The 27,630-nt window shown below is 47.9% G+C and overlaps 1 protein-coding gene across 1 annotated transcript in view; it reads right to left on the minus strand.

Annotated features, from left to right (window-relative positions):
• The window catches only part of SLC39A13 (solute carrier family 39 member 13), a 38,933-nt gene that overhangs the window by 1,721 nt on the left and 9,582 nt on the right, over positions 1–27,630 (minus strand). Inside the window, exons 5-9 of the mRNA XM_063944590.1 lie at positions 3,301–3,393; positions 3,110–3,199; positions 2,764–2,814; positions 2,553–2,685; positions 2,341–2,440 (exon numbers count right to left, since the gene is read on the minus strand). Coding sequence (XP_063800660.1) covers positions 2,341–2,440; positions 2,553–2,685; positions 2,764–2,814; positions 3,110–3,199; positions 3,301–3,393 — 467 coding nt within the window. The remainder of the gene's footprint in view (positions 1–2,340; positions 2,441–2,552; positions 2,686–2,763; positions 2,815–3,109; positions 3,200–3,300; positions 3,394–27,630) is intronic.

The following is a 27,630-nucleotide window of genomic DNA, read 5'->3' on the forward strand; positions in this document are numbered from 1 at the left end:
AGGCCGTTTTATGGGCGTGTGGGAAAAAACGCAGGAGTGGCCGGAGAAACGGGGGAGTGTCTGGGCGAACGCTGGGTGTGTTTGTGACGTCAAACCAGGAACGACAAGCACTGATATGATCGCAGATGCCGAGTAAGTCTGGAGCTACTCAGAAACTGCTACGAGGTGTGTAATCGCAATATTGCAAATACTTCGTTCGCAATTTTAAGATGCTAAGATTCACTCCCAGTAGGCGGCGGCTTAGCATGAGCAAATCTGCTAAAATCCGTTTGCGAGAGAACAACTCGGAATGACCCCCTAGACACGCTTACTTGCTCTGAGTACAGCCTCTTCATCAGCAGCACAGGTACTCTGCACCACTATACAATACTGCCTACAATTTCCTGCAATAATATATAACTTCAAACGGGCACTGAAAACTCACCTATTTATGAAAGCGTACCCCTCCGATGCATAACCTAGTCCTTAGGCTGCTCCTCCATCCCCCTGCCTTGAACATCTCTGCTTTGCTTGCATATCACCATCAGGCTACTTCCTACTTGCTTGCACCTCATGTCATCTGTCTGTCACCCCTCCCCACAAGATTGTTAGCTCTTCAGAGCAGGGCCCTCTTTCCTCTTGTTATCTAAGCCCTCTTCTCGACACATTTCACTCAGCTACCATCTTTACCTGCTTTTTCTCCTGCTGGTAAAGGCTCCTCTCTATCTATGGCCGCCAGCCCCAAGTAGTACAATGATTACTCCCTTGCTACTTACATTATGTATTATGTTTTGAGAATTGTGGTGCTATTTGTTACCTGCACTCTATTTTTGTTATTTATTTACTGTTATGCTAAGTTTTATCTCCCTGTACTGTCCTCTGTACGGTTCTGCAAAACACTTGTGGCAACCTATAAATAAAATTTAATAATAATAATAATAATAATAATAATATCAACAACTAAGGGGTCTATTCAAGAAGCAGTGATAAAAGCGGAGAAGTGAGTCAGTGGAGAAGTTGCACAGTGTGAGAAAATTACATCTCCCATGACGATGTGACGGCTTTACACTCTGAAGCTGCCTTGGCAGGGCACCAGGTCGGACATGATGCTTCTCCTGGCCGTATAAGGCCTGCGGGCCGGAGGTTCCCCAACCCTGCCCTAAAGGATCCCAGGCATTTACAGTATATACACAAAAAGAGAGAACGAACTTAGTATTTAGTAACAGAGGGGCAATACTGAGATCTGCAGCAAACACTCACTACTGAGCGTGGCTTAGCAATGGGTTACAATACCATGCTTGTCAACCTGTACTGTAATATATGCTGTGTATATGTGACTCAGTTATCTTTGTGTAGTAGACGGGATCCGGTCTCTAGGTCGACCACTATTAGTCGACAGTAACTAGGTCGACATGAGTTTTTCACAATTTTTTTCTTTTCTTGACGGGATCGGTATGGAATGCTGTTGCACGGGATGCCGAATATCAGTATACCGTCATCAGCATCCCTGTGCGCCAGAATGCCGGTGGGCACGCTGCGGGATCGGTGAAGAGCGAAGGTTCTCTTCTTTCTCTATGGGTGTCGTGGACACCCACAGATGGGAAATCGCCTACTTTGCCGTTATTATACCCCTGTCGGGATCCCAGCGTCGGTATTGACACAGCCGGGATCCCGGTGTCTGTATTTTAACTGCATACCATGCAGACACACACACACACTTATGCAAATATAACTAACTTGGGGCTTGGCAAAATAAGTAATTATTTCATTGATTTAAGTTGGGGCAAACAAGCAAGACTTAATTAAAAGAGGTGGAGCACAGGATCTAGCTGCGTTTTGCTCCTCGCAGCTCAGAGAGCAGGCTGCAGTGTATAGTATTACACAGTCCCTTTCCTAGGCAGCGTTCATGTTTGTGCAGAGTCGGCAGGCTCACTCCAGTGAGGTCATAAAGTGCATAACCCTGACCTTTGTCCATATGGAATCTTATCTGCTATTTACTATTCAAACTCCCTGATCTTTCCAAATCCCTCTGAAGACCATGTGCATCCTCATCTGACCACACATCCCCTACAACTATGGAAACAGATTTCTAGGCTAGGTTGCAGGGTCAGTAGTCTCAAATGGTCTTCTGTAAGCGATATAGGTCAGGTGTTACATGTACTAGACAAACAACAGACTGTGGATGTAGCGGGGGCTGGCTATATTGTCCCAACATGCACCTCATTGGCCGACATCAGGTGTGAGATCAGTGCAGCAAAGTGCATTATGGTTATTACACCATTGACATAAAAACTGGCCAATACTGCCTAATACAATATACGTTACATTCAGTTCCCAGATAGATGAAGCACACATGCTTACCGAGTATTCTTCTCTTCTAGGAGGTCAGGCAATACGTTAACCAAGGCAATGTACAGAAATCCCCCGGACGTAAATGGTAAAATCCAGGCCACAGCTTCACCTGCCAGAGGAACCATAAAATGATTTAAGCAGGGGAAGAGGAGGGTGCACTTATATGAATGGTCTGCTTCATTAACTGATGGGTCTAGTAAAGGCGCCAGCAGCGTACTTACCAGCTCCTTTGGGCGACTGCGCACAGATGGCGAAGCCCGCCCCCAGGAAGCCACCCATGGCCGTCATTACTTGCATCTTTGCTGCACTCCAGCGGTCAAAGCCAGCACGAAGGAGGATGGCGAAATCCCCCACCTGTAAAAGCGGCACACAATGAGGCTGGCGGATATAGGCGGAAAAGCCAAACTAACACACAGGACCAACAGCACTGACCTCATGAGGAATCTCATGTAACAAGATGGCCGCGGTGGTGAGAATTCCCACCTGGAAGAAGAAGAACAGAAAGGCATCTTTCCCTGTACTAGAAAAGTGTACAGTCACATGTAGAATACGAAGGCCCAGATTTATCTAGCCTTGGAGAGTGATAAATTGCACTGTGATAAACTACCAACCAATCAGCTCCTAGCTGCCATGTTATAGGCTGTGTTTGAAAAAATGAGTTAGGAGCCGATTGGTTGGTACTCTCTCACCGTGCAATTTATCACTATCCAAGGCTTAATAAATCTGGGCCTAAAGTTGAGCCCATAACAACGGGTGAGTGCAGAGTTTCAGGACCTACCTTTCTGCTGACCAGGAAACTGCCTGCCACAGCCATACCATGCGTGAAGTTATCAATGGTGTTTGCCAGCAGATTGAGGTAGCCGCACACCTGTAACACACAAGCGGTTGCAGTAACCAAGCAGTTATCATGCAGGCTTATGGAGAGAGGGTTGTTGGCAGGAAGCTGGACACTACATGAATGATACTTACCTTAATATTGCCACCTACAGATCTCTGTTCCACGGGATTCTGCTTTCTCCTCACTTCATGCTTTCCATTCTGTAAGATGTCTGTGACCGCTTTCTGTGAAAAAAAAAACAAAAAAAAATTAAAGAACTCATGAGACCAAGTCACCGCCTCATATTTACTAAGTCACTAAGAATCGGTTTGATCTCAGACCAGATTGGTTAGTCTGGGCTTTCCTACTGCTGACCTGCCGCCATCCTATGTCCAGAGCGGACCCTATGTGAGTGAACTGTTACTGTAGTGTAGTGTAGTGTGGTTCTGACCTATGTTTGGGAGGAACAAAAACCTTGTGGACCATATACGAAGCCACAATGTTCAAGTGAAGACCCCTTCCAAGGCAGATTCTAGTGCAGCGGTTCCCAATCTGTGGTACGCATACCCCCAGGGGTACACTGCAGTCTGCTCAAGGGGACTTAAAAACAAAGCCAGTAAAGGCAGAAGTCTCCAGCGTCCCCCCGGCACATGCGCTGTCGTGCTTGGCGGACGCCGAGCAGTCCTGAAAGTGTGGCGCCAAACACTGCCTCCATTTCCCGGCCTGCTGGGAGCGTGACTGTGATGTATTCACGCTCCCACGGCCGGCGCAGAGAGGACCCTGGGGGCTGGCTGGGCATGTTGTAGAGGTCGCAGCATGTCAGTCACCAACGCGTCTTGTTTTCTTCTTGCTGGCAGGGGGGGGGGGGGGGAGGCAGGGAACAGGGCTCAGAGGTAATTGAAAGTGTTTTAATCACGCATTGTGAATTCTGTGGAATTGTATGTATGTATGTATGTATGTATGTATGTATATATATATATATATATATATATATATATACACACACACACACACACACACACACACTCTATTGCTCATAATAAGTATCATGAAAATAGCTATCACATTAGTGTTAAACTTTGGGCATGCAGGCTATCTATTATTTTTAAGAGTAGGATCTGCATATTTATTACACCTATGAAAAACAAACTTTTCTGGCGAGGACGGATGGGTGGGGGGATTTCTGAGATGAGGGGGTACTCATAAATGAAAAGCCTAATCAAGGGGTACGGGAGAGAAAAAAGGTTGGGAACTGATATCATAGAGCCCTACACAACACTAGGGGGCGCCAGAGTCAGTCTTGGAAGGAGAGAGCTGTCAATTTTTTGGCGCCTTTAACCAAGTTTTAAAACAGCAATACAAATAAAGGCTAAATCAGGTTTCTTATTCCTGTTGCCATTTACATCATTGGTAACTGGAGTGCAGTTGGGATATGTGACCGAGCACAGGGGCTGACTCAGAGGAGGACGCAGTGTGGATCAGTGCTGCGACTTTTAACGCATCAGCTCCGAGTGCACATGCTGATGCCGCAGTGGTGTCCACCGCCAACTTTTTCAGATCCACTGGCTGCACCCACATCGGGTGGACATCGGACAACGGAAAAACCTTCAGGTTAATCAGTAAATCCAGAAAATCTACCTTGCCGGAGCCAGTGAAACTGCATCCAAGGACGTAGTCACTGGTTTTGGCCCGGCCAAAAAAAGTGACCGACATGCTCCCATCTTCTGCAACGCTCCCAATCCTGCCCCCCAAACAGCTACAGACTGTCAATCACCCGATGTCTGCAGCCGCAATGACGTACAGTGCCTTGCTAAAGTATTCACCCACCTTGGCCTTTTTACCTATTTTGTTACATTACAACCTATAATTAAATTTTTTTTTTAAATCTGTATTTTATGTGCTGGATATGCACAAAATAGTTTTAAGTTGGTGAAGTGAAATGAGAAAAATTGATATAAAAATGTATATAAATAAAAATGTGAAAATTGGCATGTGCATATGTATTCACCCCCTTTGCGATGAAGCCCCTCAAAAGTTCTGGTGCAACCAATTACCTTCAGAAGTCACATAATTAGTGAAATGAAGTCTACCTGTGTGCAATCTAAGTGTCACATGATCTGTCAGTATGAACACACCTTTTCTGAAAGGCTCCAGAGGCTGCAACACCACTAAGCAAGAGGCATCACACCATGAAGACCAAGGAGCTCTCCAAGCAAGTCACGGACAAAGTTGTTGAGAAGTACAAGTCAGGGTTGGGTTATAAAAAAATATCCAAATCTTTGATGATCCCCTGGAGCACCATCAAATCCATCATCTTCAAATGGAAAGAACATGGTACCACAACAAACCTGCCAAGAGAGGGCCAGCCACCAACACTCACAGACCACGCAAGGAGGGCATCAGAGAGGCAGCACAGAGACAAAAGGTAACCCTGAAGGAGCTGCAGAGTTCCACAGCAGAGACTGGTGTACCTGCGCATGTGACCACAATAAGAGATTACTTAGTGTTAAAAATAAGGCACCATTTGAGTTTACCAAAAGGCATGTAGACAACTCCCCAAATGTATGGAAGAAGGTGCTCTGGTCAGATGAGACTAAAATTAAACTTTTCGGCCACCAAGGAAAACGCCATGTCTGGCGCAAACCCAACAGATCCCATCACCCCAAGAACAGCATCCCCACAGTGAAACTGTATCCGTTCACATGGTCGACCATGTTATGGTCGACAGTCATTAGGTCGACCACTATTGGTCGACATTGACATGGTCGACATGGACGACACATGAAAATGGTCGACACATGAAAGGTCGACACATGAAAAGGTCGACATGAGTTTTTTAACTTTTTTTTCTTTTGGGGAACTTTTCCATACTTTACGATCCACGTGGACTACTATTGGAACGGTAATCCGTGCCGAGCGAAGCGGTAGCGGAGTGAAGGCACCATGCCCGAAGCATGGCGAGCGAACGCGGTGCACTTACTGGGGTTCCCAGTCACTTTACGCAAAAAACGACACAAAAAAAAGTTAAAAAAACTCATGTCGACCTTTCATGTGTCGACCATTTTCGTGTCGACCATGTGTCCATGTCGACCATGTCAATGTCGACCAATAGTGGTCGACCTAATGACTGTCGACCATTCATACCGGAACCCAGTGAAACATGGTGGTGGCAGCATCATGCTGTGGGGATGTTTTTCAGCAGTAGGGACTGGTAAACTGTTTCGAGTCGAGGGAAAGATGGATGGTGCTAAATACAGAGATATTCTTGAGCAAAACCTGTTTCAGTCTGCCTGTGATTTGAGAATGGGACGGAGGTTCACTTCCAGCAGGACAATGACCCGAAGCATACTGCTAAAGCAACACTCGAGTGGTTTAAGGGGAAACAGTTAAATGTGTTGGAATGGCCTAGACCAGGGGTGTCAAAGACAAGGCCCGCGGGCCAAATCCGGCCCGCCAGACCTCGTCTGATGGCCCGCGGTGCCGCCGCCATGAAACCCCCTTCTCCCGAGTGCCCAGCTCGGGGGGGCGGGGTTTCGCGGAATGACGCGATTGCGTCGTGACGTCACGGCGCAAACGCGTCATTCAACGAAACCCCGTCGGAGGAGGGAGAAGGGAGCCGCGCAGACGAGGAGGGAGAGGCGGCTGAAGAGCGGCGAGAACCGCTTCAAATGTAAGTCAGCCCCTCTCCCTTCCTCTCTTTCTCTCGCTATGTGTAAAATGGGGACCTGTGCCTGCCACAATGTGTAAAATGGGGACCTGTACCTGCCGCTATGTGTAAAATGGGGACCTGTGCCTGCCGCAATGTGTAAAATGGGGACCTGTGCCTGCCACAATGTGTAAAATGGGGACCTGTGCCTGCCACAATGTGTAAAATGGGGACCTGTACCTGCCGCTATGTGTAAAATGGGGACCTGTGCCTGCCGCAATGTGTAAAATGGGGACCTGTGCCTGCCACAATGTGTAAAATGGGGACCTGTGCCTGCCACAATGTGTAAAATGGGGACCTGTACCTGCCGCTATGTGTAAAATGGGGACCTGTGCCTGCCGCAATGTGTAAAATGGGGACCTGTACCTGCCGCTATGTGTAAAATGGGGACCTGTGCCTGCCACAATGTGTAAAATGGGGACCTGTGCCTGCCACAATGTGTAAAATGGGGACCTGTACCTGCCGCTATGTGTAAAATGGGGACCTGTGCCTGCCGCAATGTGTAAAATGGGGACCTGTGCCTGCCGCAATGTGTAAAATGGGGACCTGTGCCTGCCGCAATGTGTAAAATGGGGACCTGTACCTGCCGCTATGTGTAAAATGGGGACCTGTGCCTGCCACAATGTGTAAAATGGGGACCTGTACCTGCCGCTATGTGTAAAATGGGGACCTGTGCCTGCCACAATGTGTAAAATGGGGACCTGTGCCTGCCACAATGTGTAAAATGGGGACCTGTACCTGCCGCTATGTGTAAAATGGGGACCTGTGCCTGCCGCAATGTGTAAAATGGGGACCTGTGCACTATAAAAGGGGGCACATGGCTGAGCACTATAAAAGGGGGCACATGGCTGGGCACTTTAAAAGGGGGCAGATGGCTGGGCACATATAAGGCAGGTGGAGCGGTAAATTTTGGATAGACCTACAGATACAACCGGCCCTTTGATGGGGACCAAACTGCTGATGCGGCCCCCGATGAATTTGAGTTTGACACCCCTGGCCTAGACAAAGCCCAGATCTCAATCCAATTGAGAATCTGTGGTAAGACTTGAAGATTGCTGTTCACAAGTGGAAACCATCCAACATGAAGGAGCTGGAGCAGTTTTGACTTGAGGAATGGGTAAAAATCCCAGTGGCAAGCTCATAGACTTATCCAAAGCGACTTGCAGATGTAATTGCCGCAAAAGGTGGCTCTACAAAGTACTGACTTTAAGGGGGTAAATAGTTATGCACGCTGAAGTTTTCTGTTATTTTGTCCTATTTGTTGTTTGCTTCACAATAAAAAAACAAAGCCATCTTCAAAGTTGTAGCCATGTTCTGTGAATGAAATGATGCAAACCTTCAAACAATACATTTTAATTCCAGGTTGTGAGGTAACAAAACATGAAAAATGCAGAGGGGTGTGAATACTTTAGCAAGGCACTGTAAGACCAGATCTGCACATGGATAGTGCGACTCCTGCTCATGTCAACTTTAACTGGAGATTTGCGAGAACATTGAAATAGTAAATCTCTAAATCAGCCCGCAGGCTTCAGGAACCCGGTGGGGATGCAGTTATGTTCCCGAAGGATACCACAAGCCCGGCGTCTAAATACTGACGCCGCTCAGGATACAGACGTCACAATACCGACAGCCGGAATCCCGAACGTCCATCCAGAGGATGCACTGGCGTCCTGCCATGGTGGTGGGGTTAGGCAGGAGAAGGAGGGTTAGGGTTGCAGAGCCAGGAAGGTTAGAGTTAGGGACCAGAGAAGGAGGTTTAGGCACATAGAAGGGGAGGTTAGAGTTAGGCATCAAGCAGGAAGGGATAGGCACCACCGGTGAGGACTAGGGTACTTTAGAGTCGGTGGTCGGGATTCTGAAGGACGGGATGCCGCTGTCGGTATTCTGACCGCCAGCATCCCGTCCAGATTACTGCCCTACTAGGGCAGTAATCTGGTACTTTTACATTTCTTTTTAATAGAACCATATACATTTATGCCCAATATAACACACATTTCTCTATCGTCCTAGTGGATGCTGGGGTTCCTGAAAGGACCATGGGGAATAGCGGCTCCGCAGGAGACAGGGCACAAAAAGTAAAGCTTTATGATCAGGTGGTGTGTACTGGCTCCTCCCCCTATGACCCTCCTCCAAGCCTCAGTTAGGTTTTTGTGCCCGTCCGAGAAGGGTGCAATCTAGGTGGCTCTCCTAAAGAGCTGCTTAGAAAAGTTTAGCTTAGGTTTTTTATTTTACAGTGAGTCCTGCTGGCAACAGGATCACTGCAACGAGGGATTTAGGGGAGAAGAAGTGAACTCACCTGCGTGCAGGATGGATTGGCTTCTTTGGCTACTGGACATTAGCTCCAGAGGGACGATCACAGGTACAGCCTGGATGGTCACCGGAGCCTCGCCGCCGGCCCCCTTGCAGATGCTGAAAAGAGAAGAAGGTCCAGAATCGGCGGCAGAAGACTCCTCAGTCTTCTTAAGGTAGCGCACAGCACTGCAGCTGTGCGCCATTGCTCTCAGCACACTTCACACGGCAGTCACTGAGGGTGCAGGGCGCTGGGGGGGGGCGCCCTGGGAAGCAATGTAAACCTATTTTTTGGCATAAAATACCTCACATATAACCTCCGGGGGCTATATGGAGATATTTAACCCCTGCCAGAATCCGTTAAAGAGCGGGAGACGAGCCCGCCGAAAAAGGGGCGGGGCCTATCTCCTCAGCACACAGCGCCATTTTCCTCACACAGCTCCGCTGGTCAGGAAGGCTCCCAGGCTCTCCCCTGCACTGCACTACAGAAACAGGGTAAAACAAGAGAGGGGGGGCAAAATTGTGGCAAAATTATATATATATTAAAGCAGCTATATAGGGAGCACTTATTATAAGGCTATCCCTGTCATATATAGCGCTTTTGGTGTGTGCTGGCAAACTCTCCCTCTGTCTCCCCAAAGGGCTAGTGGGGTCCTGTCTTCTTTAAGAGCATTCCCTGTGTGTCTGTACGTGTGTGTCGACATGTATGAGGACGATATTGGTGTGGAGGCGGAGCAATTGCCAAATATGGGGATGTCACCCCCTAGGGAGTCGACACCAGAATGGATGGCTTTATTTATGGAATTACGGGATAGTGTCAACACGCTAAAGCAGTCGTTTGACGACATGAGACGGCCGGACAATCAATCAGCACCTGTCCAGGCGCCTCAAACACCGTCAGGGGCTGTAAAACGCCCGTTACCTCAGTCGGTCGACACGGACCCAGACACAGGCACTGATTCCAGTGGCGACGGTGACGAATCAACCGTATTTTCCAGTAGGGCCACACGTTATATGATTTTGGCAATGAAGGAGGCGTTACATATTGCTGATACTACAGGTACCACAAAACAGGGTATTATGTGGGGTGTGAAAAAACTACCTATAGTTTTTCCTGAATCAGATGAATTAAATGAGGTGTGTGATGAAGCGTGGGTTGCCCCCGATAAAAAACCGCTAATTTCAAAGAAGTTATTGGCTTTATACCCTTTCCCGCCAGAGGTTAGGGCGCGCTGGGAAACACCTCCTAGGGTGGACAAGGCGCTCACACGCTTATCAAAACAAGTGGCGTTACCCTCTCCTGAGACGGCCGCACTTAAAGATCCAGCAGATAGGAGGATGGAAAATATCCAAAAAAGTATATACACACATACAGGTGTTATACTACGACCAGCTATAGCGACAGCCTGGATGTGCAGTGCTGGGGTAGCTTGGTCAGAGTCCCTGATTGAAAATATTGATACCCTGGATAGGGACAATGTTTTACTGTCTTTAGAGCAAATAAAGGATGCGTTTCTTTATATGCGTGATGCACAGAGGGATATTTGCACACTGGCATCACGGGTAAGTGCTATGTCCATTTTGGCCAGAAGAAGTTTATGGACGCGACAGTGGTCAGGTGATGCGGACTCAAAACGGCATATGGAAGTTTTGCCGTATAAAGGGGAGGAGTTATTTGGTGTTGGTCTATCGGTTTTGGTGGCCACGGCTACAGCCGGGAAATCCACCTTTTTACCTCAAGTCACTCCCCAACAGAAAAAGACACCGACTTTTCAGCCGCAGCCCTTTCGTTCCTTTAAAAACAAGAGAGCAAAGGGATATTCATATCTGCCACGAGGCAGAGGAAAGGGGAAGAGACTGCAACAGGCAGCTCCTTCCCAGGAACAGAAGCCCTCCCCCGCTTCTACAAAAGCCTCAGCATGACGCTGGGGCTTCTCAAGCGGACTCGGGGGCGGTGGGGGGTCGTCTCAAGAATTTCAGCGCGCAGTGGGCTCACTCGCAGGTGGATCCCTGGATCCTGCAGATAATATCTCAGGGTTACAGGTTGGAACTAGAGACGTCTCCACCTCGCCGTTTCCTGAAGTCTGCTTTACCAACGTCCCCCTCCGACAGGGTGACGGTCTTGGAAGCCATTCACAAGCTGTACTCTCAGCAGGTGATAGTCAAGGTACCCCTTTTACAACAAGGAAAGGGGTATTATTCCACTCTATTTGTGGTACCGAAGCCGGATGGCTCGGTAAGACCTATTCTAAATCTGAAATCCTTGAACCTGTACATAAAAAAGTTCAAGTTCAAGATGGAGTCACTCAGAGTGGTGATAGCGAACCTGGAAGAAGGGGACTTTATGGTATCCTTGGACATCAAGGATGCGTATCTCCACGTTCCAATTTACCCCTCACACCAGGGGTACCTCAGGTTCGTCGTACAGAACTGTCACTATCAGTTTCAGACGCTGCCGTTTGGATTGTCCACGGCACCTCGGGTCTTTACCAAGGTAATGGCCGAGATGATGATTCTTCTTCGAAGAAAAGGCGTATTAATTATCCCATACTTGGACGATCTCCTAATAAGGGCAAGGTCCAGAGAACAGCTAGAGATGGGACTAGCACTGTCTCAAGAAGTGCTAAAGCAGCACGGGTGGATTCTGAATATTCCAAAATCCCAGTTAATTCCGACAACACGTCTGCTGTTCTTAGGGATGATTCTGGACACGGTTCAGAAAAAGGTTTTTCTCCCGGAGGAAAAAGCCAAGGAGTTATCCGAACTTGTCAGGAACCTCCTAAAACCAGGAAAGGTGTCTGTACATCAATGCACAAGAGTCCTGGGAAAAATGGTGGCTTCTTACGAAGCAATTCCATTCGGCAGATTCCACGCAAGAGTTTTCCAGAGGGATCTGCTGGACAAATGGTCAGGGTCGCATCTTCAGATGCACCAGCGGATAACCCTGTCTCCAAGGACAAGGGTATCTCTTCTGTGGTGGTTGCAGAGTGCTCATCTATTGGAGGGCCGCAGATTCGGCATACAGGATTGGATCCTGGTGACCACGGACGCCAGCCTGAGAGGCTGGGGAGCAGTCACACAAGGAAGAAACTTCCAGGGCGTGTGGTCGAGCCTGGAAACGTCTCTTCACATAAACATTCTGGAACTAAGAGCAATCTACAATGCTCTAAGCCAGGCAGAACCTCTGCTTCAAGGAAAACCGGTGTTGATCCAGTCGGACAACATCACGGCAGTCGCCCATGTAAACAGACAGGGCGGCACAAGAAGCAGGAGTGCAATGGCAGAAGCTGCAAGGATTCTTCGCTGGGCGGAGAATCATGTGATAGCACTGTCAGCAGTGTTCATCCCGGGAGTGGACAACTGGGAAGCAGACTTCCTCAGCAGACACGACCTTCACCCGGGAGAGTGGGGACTTCATCCAGAAGTTTTCCACATGCTTGTAACCCGTTGGGAAAGACCAATGGTGGACATGATGGCGTCTCGCCTCAACAAAAACCTGGACAGGTATTGCGCCAGGTCAAGAGATCCGCAGGCAATAGCTGTGGACGCGCTGGTAACGCCTTGGGTGTACCAGTCGGTGTATGTGTTTCCTCCTCTGCCTCTCATACCAAAAGTATTGAGAATTATACGGCAAAGAGGCGTAAGAACGATACTAGTGGCTCCGGATTGGCCAAGAAGGACTTGGTACCCGGAACTTCAAGAGATGATCACGGAGGATCCGTGGCCTCTACCTCTGAGAAGGGACCTGCTTCAGCAGGGTCCCTGTCTGTTTCAAGACTTACCGCGGCTGCGTTTGACGGCATGGCGGTTGAACGCCGGATCCTAAATGGAAAAGGCATTCCGGAAGAAGTCATTCCTACCTTGTTTAAAGCAAGGAAGGAAGTAACCGCGCAACATTATCACCGCATTTGGCGAAAATATGTTGCGTGGTGCGAGGATCGGAGTGCTCCGACGGAGGAATTTCAACTGGGTCGATTCCTACATTTCCTGCAATCAGGATTGTCTATGGGTCTCAAATTGGGATCTATTAAGGTTCAAATTTCGGCCCTGTCGATTTTCTTCCAGAAGAAATATCTCACATGGAAAGTGACCATGCTACTAGCCCTGGCTTTGGCCAGGAGAGTGTCAGAACTGGCAGCTTTATCTTACAAAAGCCCATATCTGATTTTCCATTCGGACAGGGCAGAACTGCGGACTCGTCCGCATTTTCTCCCTAAGGTGGTGTCAGCATTTCATCTGAACCAGCCTATTGTAGTGCCTGCGGCTACAAGCGACTTGGAGGACTCCAAGTTGTTGGACGTTGTCAGAGCTTTAAAAATATACATTTCAAGGACAGCTGGAGTCAGGAAATCTGACTCACTGTTTATACTATATGCTCCCAACAAGTTGGGCGCTCCTGCGTCTAAGCAGACTATTGCGCGCTGGATTTGTAGTACGATTCAGCTTGCACATTCTGTGGCAGGCCTGCACAGCCAAAATCGGTAAATGCCCACTCCACAAGGAAGGTGGGTTCTTCTTGGGCGGCTGCCCGAGGGGTCTCGGCATTACAACTCTGCCGAGCGGCTACGTGGTCGGGGGAGAACACGTTTGTAAAATTCTACAAATTTGATACCCTGGCTAAGGAGGACCTGGAGTTCTCTCATTCGGTGCTGCAGAGTCATCCGCACTCTCCCGCCCGTTTGGGAGCTTTGATATAATCCCCATGGTCCTTTCAGGAACCCCAGCATCCACTAGGACGATAGAGAAAATAAGAATTTACTTACCGATAATTCTATTTCTCGGAGTCCGTAGTGGATGCTGGGCGCCCATCCCAAGTGCGGATTATCTGCAATAATTGTACATAGTTATTGTTACCTAAATCGGGTTATTGTTGTAGGGAGCCATCTTTCAGAGGCTCCTCTGTTATCATACTGTTAACTGGGTTTAGATCACAGGTTGTACGGTGTGATTGGTGTGGCTGGTATGAGTCTTACCCGGGATTCATAAATCCTTCCTTATTGTGTACGCTCGTCCGGGCACAGTATCCTAACTGAGGCTTGGAGGAGGGTCATAGGGGGAGGAGCCAGTACACACCACCTGATCATAAAGCTTTACTTTTTGTGCCCTGTCTCCTGCGGAGCCGCTATTCCCCATGGTCCTTTCAGGAACCCCAGCATCCACTACGGACTCCGAGAAATAGAATTATCGGTAAGTAAATTCTTATTTTATATTACACAGACCCTAGGGCAGTGATTCCAAACCTCAGTCCTCAAGACACACTAACAGTCCAGGTTTTCATGATATCCATGCTTGAGCACAGATGGTTCAATCAAAATAACAGATACTAATTAAGACACCTGTGCTCAAGTCTGGCTATCCTTAAAACCGGGACTGTTAGTTTGCCTTGAGAACAGTGGTTGGGAACCCCTGATCTAGGGGTTTATCCACCATTCAAACTGGATTGGGGAAACAAAGCCAGCACAGGTGTGCGAGACCCCCAACACCTGCCCACTACAGCAGTACCCGGACATGTTCTGGGAATGTGACGGTAGCATCTTTAAATACATGAAAGCCCTGCAGGAGACACCAAGCAGACATGCGGACTAAGGGCCTAATTCAGAGCTGATAGCAGCAGCAAAATTGTTCTCTAATGGGCAAAACCATGTGCAGTGCAGTGAAGGAGGGGGGGGGGGGGCAGATATAATGTGCAGAGAGTTACATTTAGGTGGGTTACTTTGTTTCTGTGCAGGGTAAATACTGGCTGCTTTATTTTTACACTGCAATTTAGATTTCAGTTTGAACACACCCCACCCAAAGCTAATTCTCTCTGCACATGTTATATCTGCCTCCTCTGCAGTGTACATGGTTTTGCCCATTAGAGGACAATATAATATTTGCTGTAAGCAGGGTGCCTATACTGCAATAGGTTGCTTATGAAAGAGAAGCCTGAGAGATGCAGGTGGGCGGTGAGGAAGGCGGGGCCAGGCTATTCGCATCATTAGGCCCCACTGCGTTACAGTAAAAGGACGCCATTGGAGCATATCTGAATAGGGGGCAGGGACAAAGTTAAGTAATGCATCACTCACACAGGAGGCCACGCCCGGACAGACAAGCAGTACCTCGCATGGAGTTGGTGCAAGTTTTATTGGTGCGGCCGACGGTTGTGTCTAATAGCCCCTACACACTGCGCGATTGCCGGCCGAGGTGCCCGACTGCCAATACAGCCGACGGACACCCCGGTGGCGGGGGCAGTGAAGTTTCTACACTCACCCGTCACCCGACCTCATAGCCCTGCATGCTAATATGGAAGAGATTGTCCATATTGGCTTGCATGCATAAACGATCCAGCACCAACGATGAACAAGCGCGGGACAGCGCATCGATCATCGTTGGTGACTACACACTGAAAGATATGAACGATGTCTCGTTCATTAATGAACGAGATTGTTCATATCTTTCAGTGTAATCGCCCATTGTGTAGGGCCCATAAGACGCACACATCGGTGTCTGAGTATCCAAAGGCGCTCACAGCTTCCCAGTCCTCGCACATGCACAGCTGTACAGCAGGGAGGGGCTTGTGGCAGTATTTACATAACATCACAGACGCGCGACCAGCAAAAGACGCTACACAGGCGCCACTGCAAACGATTCAGAATCGGGCTCTATGTCACTACGAGGTTTAGGCAGGATGAAACAGAGGATTAGTCAAATCAATACTCTAATGAAGAATAAATTAATTAGTGATTATTCTGTTATTATGGTTGCTGGGGAACAGGAAAGCTGTAATCCTGATTATGAATAAAAAGCATTTCACAAGTGTATGTTTCCCAGAATCCTTAATGCTCCCAAGCAGTTAGCACTTGCAAATAATATATTTACACTGTTGTCATAAGACGTTCAGTATTTACACGTAATTATAATTCATACACTCAGCTGTCAGTTCTGAGGCTCTTAATCTCATTTGTGGATGATTCTAGATTTCACTGTCTCATGGGAAAACCCTGTTACAATGTATACTGCACAGTAATTACATATTTTCCTTACTTGTTACCAGTGTATTATCCAAATCACTGGCTAATATTCATCCCACAGCCGTCTGTCATGGAATAAACTCAAGAGCAGTGGAGAATGTTAATATTAATGATTAGACATTAATTTGAAGAAGAAGAAAAAAAAAAAAAAAGTCACACGCTCTGGCAGCTTCAGGTTGTTGTCATTTCACAGTAACTTGTGCTGAATTTGTATCTAGCAAGAGACGAGATCCTTCTGTTCATTCATTTAGGGCTTTCTTAATTGTCTCGTACATCATTACCATAGAAACAGAAATAAATATACAGCGGTGTAGTATGTCACAACTAGAGTCAGTTCCACCCTAGTGAAGTTCGTCATAACTGAGGCGTGCTTGTCAGTCAGATATTCTTCCACCGTTCTTAAGTGTAGAAAGAATAGGTGTACCATAATCACACGCATAATTAATAACTTGTGTATATAAAGGTATCTTTCAATTCCTCAGAAAAGTGAAGCATACTCAACTCACAGTGTGATAGAGATCAGAATGCATATATGGGTTTCTTTACTTTCTATATGACCAGGACAGGTATACCCAACTCACAGTGTGCTAGAGATCAGCATGCATATATGGGTTTCTTTACTTTCTATATGACCAGTACGGGCATACCCAACTCACAGTGTGATAGAGATCAGCATGCATATATGGGTTTCTTTACTTTCTATATGACCAGGACAGGTATACCCAACTCACAGTGTGCTAGAGATCAGCATGCATATATGGGTTTCTTTACTTTCTATATGACCAAGACAGGCATACAAAACTCACAATCTGTAGAATGGTGGAGGAATTCCTGACTGAGAAGCACGTTTCAGTTATTACAAACTTCACTAGGGTAGAACTAACTCTTTGCTTGTGACGTAGTACACTATTGAATATTTTCTTCTGTTTCTATGGTAATCATTTATGGGAGGACCACAATAAAGAAAGCCCTAACTGAATGGACAGAAGGATCCATATCTTTTACTATATAGAAATTCAACACCAGGGAAGTTACAGATGTGTCCTCTTACATCTTTGCTCCGTGCGCTACAAGTCGCGTTACACATAATGCGTGAGTGCCGTATGGCTCATTAGTGCTGAGTGTCTTTTATTGCTTTTTTTCGCAAAACTGTGTCTTACACACACAGTAATCTAATAGGACGCACATACATGACGCACATGCTGATTAAAATTCTGATTAAAATGATATGCATCATGCCTATATTCTGTGTGTGACTGCGACTGTATTTGCATACAAAATGCTATGCTACAGTGTTTTCATGGAAAACACTGTAACATGGCATTTTGGATGTAGATAGAGCTGCAATTACACAGCCCAGGACTTACTCCTACAGTGCGATCACATCAGGCTGATCGAGGCCAGAGCGGACGTCAGACACCCTCCCTGAAAACGCTTGGGCACGCCTGTGTTTTTCCGGACACTCCCAGTAAACGGTCAGTTACCACCCACAAATGGCTTCCTCCTGTCAATCACCTTGTGAATGCCAGTGCAACTGGATTTTTCGCACCATCCTGTTGTTGACCGGCAATGCCCTTTGTTGTTGTCCGACGCGCGTGAGCATTGCGGTGCATGCGCAGTGACTACCTGATCGCCCGCTGTTGCTGGCGTTCGGTGTTCTGGAGCCGGGATTCCATGTGGTGTCGGGATTCCGGCGTTGGTCACATGACCGTTAGCATTCAGACCATCGAAATTATTATTACCAGTTATTTATATAGCGCACACATATTCCGCAGCGTATTATCGAGAGTATTTGGCCTTTCACATCAGTCCCTGCCCCAGTGGAGCTTACAATCTATATTCCCTACCACACGTCCACACACACACACACAAGCTAAGGTTAATTTGTAGGAAGACAATTTACCTACCAGTATATTTTTTGGATTGTGGGAGGAAACCGGAGTACCCGGAGAGAACACATGCAAGCACGGGGAGAATATACAAACTCCACATAGTTAGGGCCATGGTGGGAATCGAACCCATGACCTCAGTGCTGTGAGGCAGTAATGCTAAGTATTACACAGTCTGTGCTGCAGAGATGCTGACCAGATCCCATAGATCCTAATACTGCAGTATACATTGTAACTGAAAACGGAAACTAAAACCAACCACAGAGGAGGCAGGAGCAGCAGTAGTTAATTCACTGTAATAACAGTATGTAAATACAGAACATCTTATGACAACAACGTCAATACATTACAATTATATGCCAACACTAACAGGTTAGGAGCGTTTAAGATTCACAGGAAGTGCACACACAGCTTTCTAGTTATCAGGATTCTCCCACATTACTTGCGTTTTAGGCCAGAATTTTAGTAGGGAAGGAAGGGCGAGTTATATTATCAATACATTGACATGTTGAGAACGTCAATGTGTAATCTACACAATTTTTGTCCTCCCTTAACACAGGAGAGAAGCTCATAATACAGACAGAACAGTGCGGTTAGGGTTAGAACGCCAGGCAGCTAACAAGTGCTGCAAGCAGACACCCAGCGTCAGATCTGCCGCACACCTACACAGAAACAGAGAATGTGGTGGCAGGTAAGAACCACTTGGCCCATCTAGTCCGCCCCTTTATTTATCCTTTAGGTAACCTACGACTTATCAGAAGTGGTTACAGTGTCGGAACCCTGCAGCATCATTCCTATTGCAGGGGCTACATAGGACAGGCTGAACACGGGGGCTAATTCAGACCTGATCGGTGCTGTGCGTTTTCGCATAGCAGCCGATCAGGTCTGAACTGCGCATGCCAGACAGCCGACGGCTGTCTCAGCCCTGAATGACAGGCAGAGGCAGTCGCTGAGCGGGCTGGTGGCGATTTGCCGCTGTTTAGGGGGCACTGTCCGGGCAATGCAGGAGTGCCCGGACTGTTGGGGGGGCACGCTGGCTGCGTGACGTTACACGCATCCGCTGCGACCCTCTCTACGACAAGTAGCTCCTGCCGGCGTGCAGGAGCTGCAGGGGCATGGAGCTACTCCTAAAGTACAACAGCATCGCTGCTGTGTGGTGCTTTTGTACTTGTGCGAGGGAGGGGGCCTGACATGCGGGGCAGACTGCCCTGTGCTGGTCGTCCCCCCGCATGTCTGTGTGAATGATCGTATTAGCACACCTTCGATCAGGTCTAAATTAGGCCCACTAACTGTACCAGGGCTGGCTAGTTGTGCAAACCTTCTCCAAGAGGTGGGAAACCCCTTTAAACCAAACAAACTGCATTGTTGAGATGCTGGATATTTGGGATAGAGAGATAATAGGACAGTTACACAAGAGCTGGCGAGCGATACGGGTTACCCAACACGTTTACAGGGAAGAGATTTACTATTCACTAAGGATATTTTCCAGAAGCTTTGATGGAGAGACACGATTGTGCTCGCAATGGCTTTCCTGTAATGGGACTGCATTTGTATTAGCGCACAGTGGGCCTGACTCAGAAGCGGTCGCAGCACTCAAGATGTCGGACGCAGTGGAGCAATGGTTTTGTTACTGCACATGCTTGTAAGTCGCACTGCGCGGACGTCTCAATTGCAACTTTGTACAGGAACACAATGGCGATTTCAGGCGCTTGCACAGAGAAGTGTACTGAAAATGTATTGGGCGTTCCTGGCCGGTGACAGTCTTGGTGCGACTGACTGTGGGGTCTAAAGATGCACCAAGCAGAATGTCAGCGTCCTCATATAGTGGGCGTCTCAGCCCTTGTAGATCTGGACACAGGGATGTAGACCGGGAAAAAAAACTTTGAAGTGCCATTTGCATAATGTCGCAGGAGATGCAGACATTGGCCCTCATTCCGAGTTGTTCGCTCGCAAGCTACTTTTAGCAGCATTGCACACGCTAAGCCGCCGCCTACTGGGAGTGAATCTTAGCATAGTAAAATTGCGAACGAAAGATTAGCAGAATTGCAAATAGACACTTCTTAGCAGTTTCTGAGTAGCTCCACACTTACTCGGCAACTGCGATCAGTTCAGTCAGTTTTGTTCCTGGTTTGACGTCACAAACACACCCAGCGTTCGCCCAGACACTCCCCTGTTTCTTCAGACACTCCCGCGTTTTTCCCAGAAACGGCAGCGTTTTTTCACACACACCCATAAAACGGCCAGTTTCCGCCCAGAAACACCCACTTCCTGTCAATCACATTACGATCACCAGAACGAAGAAAAAACCTCGTAATGCCGTGAGTAAAATTCCTAACTGCATAGCAAATTTACTTGGCGCAGTGCGAACATTGCGCATGCGCAATTAGCGGAAAATCGCTGCGATGCGAAGAAAATTACCGAGCGAACAACTCGGAATGACCACCACAGAATCAGACCCAGTAGGTGGTGATGGGGGAAGATAATAGTGATCTATACTTACAGTCTAATGGCGCAGGCATAGTATTATAACGGGGAGATTCAAATGTTTGAAAAGTCAGTTGGGAGTCTGTTTTTTCCTATCTAATAGACAGGAAAAAACAAACACCCAACCGACTTTTCAAACATTTGAATTCCACCCTAAGAGTCTGCTACTGCTGAGTCAAAAACCTTCTTCTGTGTCAGTGGGGTATATTTACAAAGCAGCGGCTTTGACCTGAAAGTGTAAAAATAAGATTTTACTCACCGGTAAATCTATTTCTCGTAGTCCGTAGTGGATGCTGGGTACTCCGTAAGGACCATGGGGAATAGACGGGCTCTGCAGTCTAAGAAAGATTTAGTACTACTGGTGTGCACTGGCTCCTCCCTCTATGCCCGTCCTCCAGACCTCAGTTAAGGAAACTGTGCCCGGAAGAGCTGACATTACAAGGAAAGGATTTTGGAATCCAGGGTAAGACTCATACCAGCCACACCAATCACACCGTATAACTAGTGATAACATACCCAGTCAACAGTATGAACAACAACAGGGCTTCAGACAAACCTGATGCAACCATAACATAACCCTTATTTAAGCAATAACTATATACAAGTATTGCAGAAGAAGTCCGCACTTAGGACGGGCGCCCAGCATCCACTACGGACTACGAGAAATAGATTTACCGGTGAGTAAAATCTTATTTTCTCTAACGTCCTAGTGGATGCTGGGGACTCCGTAAGGACCATGGGGATTATACCAAAGCTCCCAAACGGGCGGGAGAGTGCTGATGACTCTGCAGCACCGAATGAGCAAACACAAGGTCCTCCTCAGCCAGGGTATCAAACTTGTAGAACTTTGCAAAAGTGTTTGACCCCACCAAGTAGCTGCTCGGCAAGGCTGTAATGCGGAGACCCCTCGGGCAGCCGCCCAAGAAGAGCCCACCTTCCTTGTGGAATGGGCTTTTACTGATTTTGGAGGCGGCAAGCCAGCCGCAGAATGAGCCTGCTGAATCGTGTTACAGATCCAGCGAGCAATAGTTTGCTTTGAAGCAGGAGCACCCAGCTTGTTGGATGCATACAGGATAAACAGCGAGTCAGTTTTCCTGACTCCAGCCGTTCTGGCTACATAAATCTTCAAAGCCCTGACTACATCTAGTAACTTGGAATCCTCCAAGTCACGAGTAGCCGCAGGGACCACAATAGGTTGGTTCAAATGAAAGGATGACACCACCTTTGGCAGAAATTGCGGACGAGTCCGTAATTCTGCCCTGTCACTATGGAAAACCAGATAGGGGCTTTTACATGACAAAGCCGCCAATTCTGACACACGCCTAGCCGAAGCTAAGGCCAATAGCATGACCACTTTCCACGTGAGATATTTTAACTCCACAGTCTTAAGCGGCTCAAACCAGTGAGATTCCAGGAAACTCAACACCACGTTAAGATCCCAAGGTGCCACTGGTGGCACAAAAGGGGGCTGAATATGCAGCACTACCTTTACAAACGTCTGAACTTCAGGTAGAGAAGCTAGTTTTTTATGAAAGAAAATGGATAGGGCCGAAATCTGGACCTTAATGGACCCCAATTCTAGGCCCAATGTCACTCCCGACTGTAGGAAGTGAAGGAAACGGCCCAGCTGGAATTCCTCTGTAGAGGCATTCCTGGCCTCACACCCAGCAACATATTTTCGCCGTATACGGTGATAATGTTTAGCCGTCACGTCCTTCCTAGCCTTTATCAGCGTAGGAATAACCTCATCCGGAATCCCTTTTTTCTACTAGGATCTGGCGTTCAACCGCCATGCCGTCAAACGCAGCTGCGGTAAGTCTTGGAACATACAAGGTCCTTGCTGCAACAGATCCTGCTCTAGAGGCAGAGGCCATGGGTCCTCTGTGAGCATTTCTTGCAGCTCTGGATACCAAGTCCTTCTTGGCCAATCCGGAACAATGAGTATTGTTCTCACTCCTCTTTTCCTTATGATTCTCAGCACCTTGGGTAAGAGAGGAAGAGGAGGAAACACATAAACCGACTGGAACATCCACGGTGTCACCAGTGCGTCTACAGCTATCGCCTGAGAGTCTCTTGACCTGGCGCAATACCTCTGTAGCTTTTTGTTGAGGCGGGATGCCATCATGTCCACCTGTGGCAGTTCCCACCGACCTACAATCTGCGTGAAGACTTCTTGATGAAGTCCCCCCTCTCCCGGGTGGAGGTCGTGCCTGCTGAGGAAGTCTGCTTCCCAGTTGTCCACTCCCGGAATGAACACTGCCGACAGTGCTCGTACGTGATTCTCCGCCCATCGAAGAATTCTGGTGGCTTCCGCCATCGCCACCCTGCTCCTTGTGCCGCCTTGGCGGTTTACATGAGCCACTGCGGTGATGTTGTCTGATTGGATCAACACCGATTGGTTGCGAAGCAGGGTCTCCGCTTGACTTAGGGCGTTGTATATGGCCCTTAGTTCTAGGATATTGATGTGAAGGCAAGTCTCCTGACTTGACCACAGCCCTTGGAAACTTCTTCCCTGAGTGACTGCCCCCCACCCTCGGAGGCTTGCATCCGTGGTCACCAGGACCCAGTCCTGAATGCCGAACCTGCGGCCCTCGAGAAGGTGAGTACTCTGCAGCCACCACCGGAGAGACACCCTGGCCCCGGGGGATAGGGTGATTAACCGATGCATCTAAAGATGTGATCCGGACCACTTTGTCCAGTAAGTCCCATTAGAAGGTCCTCTCATGGAACCTGCCGAAAGGAATGGCCTCGTATGATGCCACCATCCTTCCCAGGACTCGAGTGCAGTGATGCACTGACACCTGTTTTGGTTTTAATAGATTCCTGACCAGTGTCACGAGCTCCTGAGCTCTCTCTATCGGGAGATAAACCCTCTTCTGGTCTGTGTCAAGGATCATGCCTAGGAGAGGCAGATGAGCTGTAGGAACCAACTGCGACTTTGGAATATATAGAATCCAGCCGTGTTGCCGTTACACTTCCAGAGAAAGTGATACGCTGTTCAGCCACTGCTCTCTTGATCTCGCTTTTATGAGGAGATCGTCCAAGTACGTGATAATAGTGACACCTTGCTTCCGCAGGAGCACCATCATTTCCGCCATTACCTTGGTGAATATTCTCGGGGCCGTGGAGACACCAAACGGCAACGTCTGAAATTGGTAATGACAATTCCGTACCGCAATTCTGAGGTACGCCTGATGAGGTGGATAAATGGGGACATTAAGGTATGCCTCCTTTATGTCCCGAGTCACGATAAAATCTCCCCCTTTCAGGCTTGTAACGACCGCTCTTAGCGATTCCATCTTGAACTTGATCCTTTTCAGGTATATGTTCAGGGATTTTAAATTCAATATGGGTCTGACCGAACCATCTGGTTTCGGGACTACCACATGGTCGAATAATAACCCCCTCCTTGTCGAGGGAGGGGAACCTTGACCACCACCTGTTGAAGATACAATTTGTGAATTGCAGTTAACCCTGTTTCCCTCTCGTGGGGGGAAGCCGGCAGTGAGGAGGCATCTTCTCAAAGTCCAGCTTGTATCCCTGAGACACAATATCTATTGCCCAGGGATCTAACAGGGAGTGAACCCCCTTGTTACAGAACTTACGAAAGCGTGCCCTCACCGGGCCTAGCTCCGTCTGTTTTCATAGAGGCCGGGGAGGACTTCTGTTCCTGGGAACTAGCTGTGTTGTGCAGCTTCTTTCCTCTGGCCCCGCCTCTGGCAAGAAAGGACGCATCTCGGACTTTCTTGTTTCTTTGTTCGAAAAGCTGCATTTGATAATGACGTGCTTTCCTAGGCTGTGCAGGAATATAAGGCAAAATATCCGAATTACCAGCTATAGCCGTGGAGACCAGGTCCGAGAACCCTTCTCCACACAATCCTCAGCCTTCCATATGCCACTTAAGTTGGCATCATCTGTCCATTGCATATTCTACAGGACACGTCAAGCAGAAATCGACATAGCTTTGACTCTAGGACCCAGTATACTCATGTCTCTTTGGGCATGTTTGATTATATATATATCTCTTAAGACAGCATCTTTAATATACATACATATCTCTCTATATACATACATATCTCTCTATATACATACATATATATATATATATATATATATATATACACACACACATACATACATACATACATATATACACACACACACACACACACACACACACACACATACTAGGGTCTCAATTTCTGCTGATAAGGTACCTGTCCACGCCGCCCCAGCGCTATAAACCCATGCCGACACAATCGCCAGTCTGAGTGGTGTACCAGACTGCAGGATCCCTGAGAATAGCTAGGGCTACCTTCTGGGCAAACGTGACACCCTAGGGGAAGATTCCCATCACATCCTGGCCCTAGTGGGGAAAGGATACTGCCTGAGAATTCTTTGTGGGAAGCTGCAGTCTCTTGTCTGGAGATTCCCGCTCTTTTTCCTCATGAGAGGAGGGAAATTTACCTCAGCTTTCTTCCCCTTAAACATGTGTAACCTTGTGTCAGGGACAAATGAGTCATCAGTGATATGCAAATCATCTTTTATTACAATAATCATATATTGAATACTTTTCTGCCATCTTGGCTGTAACTTTGCATTATCGTAGTCGACACTGGAGTCAAACTCCGTGTCGATATCAGTGTTTATTATTTTGGATAGTGAGCATTGTGAGACTCTGAAGGTCTCTGCGCCATAGGGACAGGCATGGGTAGATTTCCTGTCTGTTCTCTAATCTTTTGTGCAATAAATTTACCTTAGCACTTACACATATCCAAACAGGTGTCGGCGTTGTCGACGGAGACACCCTCTCACACACATATTTGCTCTATCTCCTCCTTAGGGGAGCCTTTTACCTCAGACATGTCGACACACACGTACCGACACACCACACACACAGGGGATGCTCTATTTGAAGACAGTTCCCCCACAAGGCCCTTTGGAGAGACAGAGAGAGAGTATGCCAGCACACACCCCAGCGCTATATGACCCAGGAATCACACAGTAACTTAGTGTTAACCCAGTAGCTGCTGTATATATTGTTTTTACGCCAAATTTCTGTGCCCCCCCTCTCTTTTTCACCCTCTTCTATCGTGCTTCTGCAGGGGAGAGCCTGGGGAGCTTCCTCTCAGCGGAGCTGTGGAGAGAAAATGGCGCTGGTGAGTGCTGAGGAAGAAGCCCCGCCCCCTCAGCGGAAGGCTTCTGTCTCGCGATTTTGTGTAAAAATAATGGCGGGGGCTCATGCATATTACAGTGCCCAGCTGTATATATGCTGCTTTTTGCCAGGAGGTACTCAATTGCTGCCCAGGGCGCCCCCCCCTGCGCCCTACAGTGACCGGAGTGTGTGGGTTAGTGTGGGAGCAATGGCGCACAGCTGCAGTGCTGTGCGCTACCTCATATGAAGACAGAAGTCTTCTGCCGCCGATTTTGACGTCTTCTTGCTTCAACCCGCCGGCTTCTGTCTTCTGGCTCTGCGAGGGGGACGGCGGCGCGGCTCCGGGAACGGACGACCAAGGTTAAGTTCCTGCGTTAGATCTCTCTGGAGCTAATGGTGTCCAGTAGCCTAAGAAGCGCAACCTAGCCGCAGTTAGTAGGTTTGCTTCTCTCCCCTCAGTCCCACGTAGCAGAGAGTCTGTTGCCAGCAGAAGCTCTCTGAAAATAAAAAACCTAACTAAAATACTTTCTTATAGCAAGCTCAGGAGAGCTCACTAAAATGCACCCAGCTCCTTCCGGGCACAGATTCTAACTGAGGTCTGGAGGAGGGGCATAGAGGGAGGAGCCAGTGCACACCAGTAGTACTAAATCTTTCTTAGAGTGCCCAGTCTCCTACGGAGCCCGTCTATTCCCCATGGTCCTTACGGAGTCCCCAGCATCCACTAGGACGTTAGAGAAACTAGTATTAAGCGCAGAGTCCGGCGTGTTTTGTACTTAATATTAGTGTACCTATAAATATTGAGGTAAAAGCGGCAGCATCATAAACAGAACGGAAAATGGAAGGCAGAAAAAGAAGTGTAGAAAGAAAATACTAAACCAGCATTCTTTCTATCAGTTCATATGAAGCACACCAGTCATACAGATGTGTCCGCTTACATCTAGCCTCCCTGCGTGTTACACAGCCCTTCTAGTCGCGCCATGCCGTGACTCTGTAGCGCTGAATCTCTTTACGCGAGACTTTTTCCATTTAAATGCATAATATACGCAAAATGATGTGAATAGGACGCACAAGCAGCTTATGCTGATTAAAATGATATGTGGCATGCTTATTCTTGTGTGTGCAACCGCAGCTGTAACAGCATACGAAATGGTACATTACAAAGTCAGTGGCTGTTTTCCTAGGAAACACTGTAACGTAGCATTTCATATGCAGATACGGCCACAGAGACTATAGGCATGCCGCACATCATTTTAATCAGCAGTGTCTGCTTGTGCATCATATTGCGGCACAAAAAAAAAAAAAAAGACACCCCGACACTAACGGAGTTGCACGGGATCTGTCAGCTCACTCATGCCAGGCATCTCCTGCTACGTGGTGTATTGAGGTAAGATGTATGAGGACACATCCGTATCATGGGCCTAATTCAGATCTGATCGCAGAAGCAAATTTGTTAGCTAATGGGCAAAACCACAGCCCTCATTCCGAGTTGTTCGCACGCTAGCCGCTTTTCGCAGCATTGCACACGCTAAGCCGCCGCCCTCTGGGAGTGAATCTTAGCATAGCAGAATTGCGAACGAAAAGATTTTTCTTTGCAGTTTCTGAGTAGCTCGAGGCTTACTCTTCCAGTGCGATCAGTTCAGTGCTTGTCGTTCCTGGTTTGACGTCACAAACACACCCAGCGTTCGCCCAGACACTCCCCCGTTTCTCCAGCCACTCCCGCGTTTTTCCCAGAAACGGCAGCGTTTTTTCACACACTCATAAAACGGCCAGTTTCCGCCCAGAAACACCCACTTCCTGTCAATCACACTACGATCACCAGAACGAAGAAAAAAAACTCGTAATGCCGTGAGTAAAATACCAAACTTCTTAGCAAATTTACTTGGCGCAGCCGCAGTGCGAACATTGCGCATGCGCAGTTAGCGGAAAATCGCACCGATGCGAAGGAAAAG

The sequence above is a fragment of the Pseudophryne corroboree genome, chromosome 11 (assembly GCF_028390025.1).
Source record: "Pseudophryne corroboree isolate aPseCor3 chromosome 11, aPseCor3.hap2, whole genome shotgun sequence".
NCBI classification, from domain to species: domain Eukaryota; kingdom Metazoa; phylum Chordata; class Amphibia; order Anura; family Myobatrachidae; genus Pseudophryne; species Pseudophryne corroboree.